The sequence below is a fragment of the Lathyrus oleraceus genome, chromosome 6, assembly GCF_024323335.1.
Source record: "Lathyrus oleraceus cultivar Zhongwan6 chromosome 6, CAAS_Psat_ZW6_1.0, whole genome shotgun sequence".
Lineage (NCBI taxonomy): Eukaryota > Viridiplantae > Streptophyta > Magnoliopsida > Fabales > Fabaceae > Lathyrus > Lathyrus oleraceus.
In genome coordinates, this window is record NC_066584.1 from 431,075,984 (window position 1) to 431,084,952 (window position 8,969).

An 8,969-nucleotide genomic window follows, 5' to 3' on the forward strand; every position below is an offset into this window, starting at 1 on the left:
ATCATAGTCCCTCGGATGTTGCCTTCGAATATATGACTTTGTCCCTCGACGACCCTTCGTTGTAGCCTACGGTTAAATGATGATCGTCCCTTCGAATGCTAAGGTATCCTTACAACTGTTGCTTTCAATGACCAATCGATGACCCTACGATGTCCCTTTACATCCAAAGGATAAAACTACTTACTTCTCAATAGTAAGGACAGTTTTACCCTCATAAGGATAGGAAATACCCCTAAAGACCTTGGGTAGGTATAACTCTTAAATGCTTACTCACAAATTTTAAATACTTTTCACACCTCACACCTTTCAAAACATCTATTAGAAAATCACCACTTGGTATACATTCGTACTAGAATCATTGCCAAGTTATATTTTTCTAAACAGTTTTCAAAATTAAACGAGATAAATATTTTGTATACATTCGCACAAGAATCATTACAAAGTTAAACTCTCTTTTCAAAACATTTTCTAAACACTCCTCAAACACTTTTTCAAACAAGAAAAACATAAGTGATTAAGCAATTAAGAGCCCATAGATAACCATGGATACAAAGGGTGCTAACACCTTCCCTTTGTATAATGTACCTCCCGAACTCAGAATCTAATCAAGGTCTTTCCTGTTCTTTTCCGCCTTTCCTTATTGGATAAAAGAAAAGTCGGTGGCGACTCTTGCTATCCGCGACATTTGCTTTCCAAAGCAAAAACACACAAAGTCAGTTCACCGCCATGACACTTACCAACTTGAAACAGGTGTCGAATCTAAGCCTCTTTCCGTATCGGTTCACAATTGCTTCTTCTTCTTTCGTGTGCGTGAATTCTGATTGTGAAACTGCATGCATATGAATTCACGATTGTTGATGCGATTTTCTATTTGCGTGAGTTTTGGCGTGTTTCTGTGCGTGTGTGAGTTGCATGAAGAATCACAGTGAGATTGCGAGTTACAATGAGGAAGAGTGAAAACATGAACTCGAAGAATGAATAGTCGTTTAGAACACAAGACGAAATTGTGAGTTTGAGAAAATGAAAAATCTAAAAATCTGAAAAAGCCAAGCGTGACACGAATATGAGAATTGTAGGGTATTTATAAGGTTTTAATTCTGTAAGAAGTTCAAATGAAATGTGGATTGAAATTCAGTTGTTGTTAAAAATGCAGAAGTTAGTTGAAACTCAATCAAAATTTTAATGAAATGCAAAATGAAATTCACTTCCTGTTAAATGAACTTTTGTTATGTTAGTGATGTATTGAATTTTGCAGGTTAACATGAATTTGCAGGTGAATTAATGATTGAAATTGGTTCTGCATAAGGGTGTTTCAGTTATTGCATTTCGTCATTTTAAATTTCCTGCTGCGTTTGGAGTCCATGTTGCGTTTTGATTCATTTGCGTTTGGTGTGCTTCGTCGCCATTTTTGGTTTGCGTTTGGTTACATTGTTTCTGCGTTTTGCATTTGCTGCTTTTTCGTGTTGCAATGCGTTTCCTGCATTATTTTTCCATGCTCACGTGTGTAGTTCTTCCAACTGCACTTTCTCTTATTTTGTCTTACGTGAAATGATTCTTGGACTTGGACTTTGGCATTTTATTATTTGAATCATGGGCTTATGGGCTGATCTTGCCATGTTTGGGCTTGATAGATTGTAAATGCTTGCTGAATTTTTTGTTTTGAAAAAACGAATGAGCCAACTTCTAATTGACAACCATGGCCTTATTAGTAAGAAATGATGTTAAATTTCTAAAATTAAATTGTAACTACTAAAATCAAGTTGAAATTGAAAAAGATTAATGATTTCTAAAATTGAAAAAGATTAATGATTTCTAAAATTAATTTGACAAGAAAAGATGAAATGATTTCTAAAATTAATCTAAATTTCAAAAATCAATTTGAATCTCCAAAATCAATTTGAATTAAAATCAATTTGAACTTCAAAAATCAATTTGATCTTCTAGAATTAATTTGAAATAAAAACCAACTTGAAACTAAAATCAATTTGAAACTAAAGTCAATTTGAAAATAAAATCAATTTGGAAAAAGATAATGACCCAATGATGAATCCAATAACAACATGCATTGGACTAATGAATCCAAGTGGTAGCAATACCTTGAATGAGATTGAACCATGGCCAAAGGAAATGAATGGAAGTATGAACGTCCTGATGAATCATGCATCAAGAAACATGTAACCAAGAATCAAATGGTGACTTTAAATGAGCATGGACCCGTGAGTGAAATGAGGCACAAAGCCAAATGGATGCCTAGACAACCAGATGTGTGTTAAACCCCAAAGATCAAGGCATGATCATGCTTGATCAGATGCCTCAAGATAAGGTGATTAACAAAGTAAATAAAATGGTATACCAATGTCATAAACCATGGAATTAGGGTTTCTAAGTCAAAGCAAACCACATGTGGAGCCTCCCCAATTAGGGTTTCGAGCCAACCACAAGATCAAGGTACAAATTATCCAATCCAAGGTCCCAAACCAAAAGGTCCTCAAATGACCCGAACCAAGCAATTAGGGTTCCACCCCCACATGATGAAGAAAACCACAATCTTCAAGCCAAAACATTGATTTTCATTAGCCTCAAACCTTGAATCTATGATGCTTGTTAGCGAGTGTTAATCATGAATAAATGATGCACATGAGTGAAGCATGAATGAGTATATATGAATCTTAAGTCATAGGTCAGATGAAAAGCAAAAAGGGAGGTCAGCTTTGGGGTATGACACTTAGGAATTTCAATTCTAGAGTATTTCATCGTTTTCTAAATTGGTACCGATTTATTACGTAAGCATTAGGTTTTGTTAGAATTAGATACCCTATTGAGTTGAATTGGTGATTAAATTATAATAAATAATCGAGGTTAGAATTCACTATATTGAATCGTTGTATAAACACACTTCATGGATTATACAATCGAATCAATTGAATTTATGTATCATCAAATTCATCTTTGGTGTTTCAGAAGCAATTTAGTGTCAACGTGATCAAAATTTAGAAAAGTATAATTTTCATATTTTTGCATCGCACCTTTCACTCGCATATTTTGAAAAATCTCTTACATTTTGAAAAATCTGTTGAACTTTTATTTGGGTTTATTTACCCCCCTCTATACCGCTTTTCTACTTCCATATTCACACATAACACTTCGTACTTTAGATGACTAGCATATGAGTATTGACTTATATACCCACATCTACTTATGTGATCCCCACAAAAGTTCATGTATATGTAGGGTTGACCCAAATACCCCATTGTTGTTGCTCCTGCAACTGTCCTCCATAGAGATGTTGATGAGATTTTTTGTAGAGTACTATTGTAACACCCTAAGACCCCCAAGCACATTTTATAACATACTCATAATATATTTTCCACCAAATGGTGTCACACATTCCCAACATAAACATTTTCACCATTAATCATATCACATCCAATTTATAACATTTAATAACATCTCTTCATGGTCTCAGCAATAGAAATTTATTTAATCGAAATAAAATAATTCGTCCAACAACAACTCAACAATAAGTATAATAAAATAAACAATGACCCCATCCGAGTGTTACACTATCAGAGTGTCACCAAATACTAAACAATATGCGGAAAACGATAAACAAAGAAGGCATAAGCCATCTTCAAAATGATAGCATTTGGGGATCCCCAGTCTCTACTTGAGTATCTGAAAACATAGGCATAAATCTACCACAACAAGAAAAGGGGTGAGAATACAATTCAAAATATGATAACAGTGCAAAGTACAACAAGGATAGATAACACATAAGTATCTCAACATCACAATACTCAATCAACATCACAAAACTCAATCACATAACAATTAATCATGGAGTATGGTTTATATATGCAATACACTACTCGACTATACTCCAATGCATGTGTTACCAAGTTTTTAAAGTTCATAGTTATATTACTGAGGTCATCCACTCATCAGGTTACATCTCTAAACCTGACTACACGTCCATATCACAACACTAGATCGAATACGTCATGATCACAATACTAGATCACAACTCACCTATCTCCAGTATACATGATTCATGCAATTCAACAACACACATATGCACGAAGGTATCACAATAACCCCTAACTTCATAACTCGTAACTAGTTACAACACTAAACCAGTTACTCAAAATTGGTTACAACACTAAACCAGTTACTCAAAATTGGTTACAACACTAAACCAATAACATCAATATAAATTATTGCCAATATAAGGACATCACAATTTCTATTTTCCCTCTATGAACCAACACCATCAATTAAACAACCATATAATAATGCCAATCATAAGGCTACATCAGTTACATTTTCAAACTGAATACGCAAACATATCCATCATTAGAACACAATCATAAAAATTGATCACTTTATAAATCATCATTAATCATACACATGCAATTAAAATCTTAGGGAATCACCAGAGGATATCACTGTGCGTTAGCTTTCCAACACTTCAAATCACACCTCAAACGGAGTCATGAAACTCAAGTATGACAAACACAACAAGGGAACCAATAGATTGCTACTGGTAGACCAATCAATTGGTTCGAGCTTGCTTTCAAATATTTTTCCGCTCAATTTGGTGAATCAATAGATTGTTCTAGGGGAACAATTCGATTGTTGTCAAGAAATTTTTCAGAAATCCAACTGTTAACTTGTCTTCTTCATCCTTTATCCACTCCAAACCCTACCCAATCATGTTCTAACATGGATAAACATTTTACACGATTAATTTATCTTCAAAACAGGATTGTATGATAAAATTTACACATCACCATTTTTCTCATTAATCTCACATGACTCCTCGTTATCTCACCAATTTTTCTACAATTGTTCATCAGCAAACTCACCATTAACGCAACACAGCAACCACTAACATCAAGATCAAAATTAATAAACAAAACTCATTAATTCAACAAAATACATTCAATAATAAAAACACATAATCAAATCACAACAATCACATCAAAGGTTAGAGAGGTTTGCTCAACCATCTCTAACCTCGATATCCATAAATGGAGAAAGGAAAGGGGAAAAAGAAGGTAAAAGACCTTCTCTATCATCTGCACAAATTGACAACCATATGTGAATTAATCCCCCCTTACCTCAAAATTCCAGCAGTAAATCCTAGCTTTGGCTATGGCCTTTCTCCTTCTCCAACCCCTGACTCTGTCTTTGTCTCACTAAAGTTCTTCTCTGAATTACCTCCAAATGATACGTACTGCTAAAAACCCTTATTCTCTAATAATCTTTATTATTTATTTAACCTAATTTCAATTATTAATTATTCCACTTCAGCCCACAACTCACTTATGCTTCCTCACCACTTACATCATATTTCCATTAATTCTATTTTCCACCCCATCTCTTAATATTCATATTTCCTCTTTATTTAAATTAATTAAAATTAACTATAATTCTAATTAATTCTCACAATTCACCCAAAATCCCCCAAAACCCTAAACAAGCCAAATACACCAATAATCAAAATAAAATTAATTTAATTCAATTAAAATATAAATATAAAATATCGGGGTGTTACAACTCTCCCCCATTTAAATATTTTCCGTCCTCGAAAATTATATGATGCAAAAAGCTCCAGATAAGACTCTCTCATTCGACTCTCGAACTCCCATGTCACACTTCCACCAACAAGTCCTCCTGAGACAACTCTCACCGAAGCAATCTCCTTGTCTTGCAAGTGCTTCACTTCGCGATCCTCAATTCGCAATGAGGAAGACACTCCTTAATTGACCACTTTACATGCCATCTTAGAAGAGGCACGACATGACTTGTAGTACATGCAACAGAGGAGGAATATGAACGTCAGATATACATAATAGTTATCTTTTAGTTTGTATATTTTGATATTTTGTATTATGATTTGTTGTGTGATTGATTATGATATTTTGACATTCAAATATATGCAGTAATTTTTCTATTTTAATATTATAAATGAATGAGTGATGTGTACGATTTATTGTGAGATTGGTTTAGAAATGCCTTATCATGTAAGTTTTATTAAAAAGTGTCATATTTCTTCTAATTTATTATCTAAGGATGTAAAATCCAGTGACGAGGTTAAATTAGAGATATCTCAACATGTGTTTCTCCCATGGTAAGAAAAAACAAAAAAAATACGTAGGCAAGGTTAATCAGAAGATGATAATCTATACTATTTTTTGGCAAAAATGAGGTGTTATTCTGATGAAGTGATTTGATGTATGATAGACGAGTCCATATTTTGAAACCCATTTTGAAATTCATACCATACTAAAGGTATTTTGAGATTTCCATAGGATGTATGATTATTGTATAGTGTAGAGAAAAACAACATAAACAATCATTTTTATAGTATGTGTGGTTTAATTTTTGGGAGAGCCCAAATCAATTTTAAAATTGTAGAATTGTTTCTAGAATGATTTTAATGTGTTTGGTTTTTCTAAAATAGAATTGATATATTCGGCCTCCATGATTGATTTTTAGTGAAACACTTTTACATTAATATATTTAAATATAAATCAATTATACTTATAATAAATCTTACAAAAGTCATTTATGTGAACCTTCAATTTCCTTTACAGTATCTAGGCATTCTTCAATAAAATCCCCTTTAGATTAAAAAAATCTTAAAGTTATTGTAGTTGGATGTATGTATGCGGAAAATAATTTTACACTATTTATCATCAAAGATTTTCCATATGTTAGGCATTTTTTGAATTTTCCTAGTAGAATTTGATGGTTAAGGCACAGAGTCCGGCACTAATAGTGGCAACTGGCATCCGTTGACGGCCATTCAGATTCGAACTTAAATGCTTCAGAGTTCAGAATCCATCACCACCGCAGTTCACGCCTTTCTTTCGCAAAGTCTATGATATAATTTTCTTAATGTCTATTTTGTCAAACATCAAAAGGGTACTAAGAAAAAGTAATATTTTCATACGAGTAACAAAAGAAAACACTATCTCCATTGTAAAACAGCATATATTATTTTTTACAAAAAGCATATTTGAAAAGTCCACATCCATTACTTTTTCTTTCTTTTGTGAAATAATTTCCACAGAAAAACCACTATAAATGCACTAACCATAGACCTACATTAACTAATTCCTCCAAACACGAACTTAAATAAATTTCCAACAGGTTTTGGTCACTAGCTTTTAGCCATGACCTCTAAATTTATCTCAAAAAGTTTGATTATAGTCTCCCTTCTAATATCTCTAGCTCTACCATCCACTCTTGGTAAGTCTCCAAAACTGCTAAATTGTGGTATTATCTAACCCTTAAACAAATACATTTTTTTATATCTGATATATTAGTTTTTAATACTAATATGATATTGACATATATGATTATATTCTAATGCTAACTTGTATGTTAGGAGCACAAAATAAAAAATCTATTTATAGAAAATTTGTATTGAAAAAAATAATTGAAAAATTAATTTTATATTTTTATTAAAAACAATACATAACTTTTAAGATAAATTTTTTTCATTTAATTATAAATTTATAATCGTGGGACACAAGTTAGCCTTACACTAAGTTTTATACGATTGACTGATGAACTAATATATGATAATATGGTGAAACTAATGCAGGAGGGATAGAATGTGAGAATCTAAGCACAGAAACATGTTCGTTTGCTGTTTCATCTAGCAGCAAAAGGTGTGTCCTAGAGAAACACGTGAAAAGAACCGGAGAAGAAGCATACACATGCAAAACATCAGAGATAGAAGCTGATAAACTAAAGGATCACATTGAGAGCGACCAATGTATAAAAGCTTGTGATTTAGACAGAAAAGCACTTGGAATTTCATCAGACTCACTTCTGGAATCACGTTTCACAGAGAAGTTATGTTCTCCACAGTGTTACCAGAGTTGTCCAAATATTGTTGATCTTTACTTCAATCTTGCAGCTGGGGAAGGTGTATTTCTTCCTAAGTTGTGTGAAGTGAAAGGTGGAAATGCTCGTCGTGGAATGGCGGAATTGAAAAGCTCTGGTTATGTTGCACCAGGACCTGTGCATTCAGTGGAGTTTGTAGCTTCATCTCCACAGCCAATAGGGTATGTGGAGTTTGCAGAAGAACCGGTGGTTGCTCCATCATATCCACCATACTAAATGTACTAGTTTAAGAAACTTAGATAAAAAAAGAAATAAAGAGTACTACTATATATTTAGTTTGTACTACTAATAATGAAGTTTGCACCTACGTAGAAGTGTTTTGAAATATCGCTCTATGGTATGGACAAAAGTAATATATATGAAGGCATTTTTTTGTGTGTTTTGGATACAAATGGATGAAGATGAATAATTTGTGTTGTTTAGAGTTCCATTTACTTCTTATGATGTATCTTAATTTGAAAATGTATTGATACATCCATTGTGTGACATTATCATGCACAACAATAAAAGTTGTAACTGCTAATAATCTCTCTTGAACCTATATCACTGAGAACTTAAAATTTTCAAGCCACACCAACAATAAAAAAAACTAGTGACCGTGAAATGAAACTCTTATTTTATTTAAATGTTAAAAAAAATATTTTGTGCAATTTAAGTGATAATCAGTTAATACGATGTATAATCGGTTATAGATGTCAAAATAAGTCAAATAAATAGTAGAAAAATGTTTATAAAGTTTGTGTAACCGGTATGTATTTCCAGTAACCGGTTATCGCTATTAATTAATTTCAGTTTGTTTCAGCTGTAACCGGATACAGATTTTGTGTAATTAGTTACAGACTCGAGTTTTTGATTTTTCGGTTATTTGGTTTATGTTAATTGTGTCTCAAATCATTGTGTAATATTTGTATATATGTCTTGAATGACATCCCCGTCCATTTTTCATGAAATACATTCTCAACCTCAACTCTCTCTCTCTTTCTCTCTCTCTCTCTCTCTCACCAATCTTGTAAGATTAAATACAGACTCTATCATATGCACTTGCTATG

The 8,969-nt window shown here is 32.8% G+C and overlaps 1 protein-coding gene across 1 annotated transcript; it reads left to right on the forward strand.

The window, feature by feature from the left end:
* Positions 1-7,093: 7,093 nt before the first annotated feature.
* LOC127092793 (uncharacterized) lies at positions 7,094-8,350 on the forward strand. Its single transcript, XM_051031691.1, has 2 exons — positions 7,094-7,257; positions 7,616-8,350. The coding sequence occupies exons 1-2, from the start codon at positions 7,182-7,184 to the stop codon at positions 8,134-8,136; spliced, it is 597 nt and encodes a 198-aa protein (XP_050887648.1). The 5' UTR covers positions 7,094-7,181; the 3' UTR covers positions 8,137-8,350.
* The last annotated feature ends 619 nt before the right edge of the window (positions 8,351-8,969 follow it).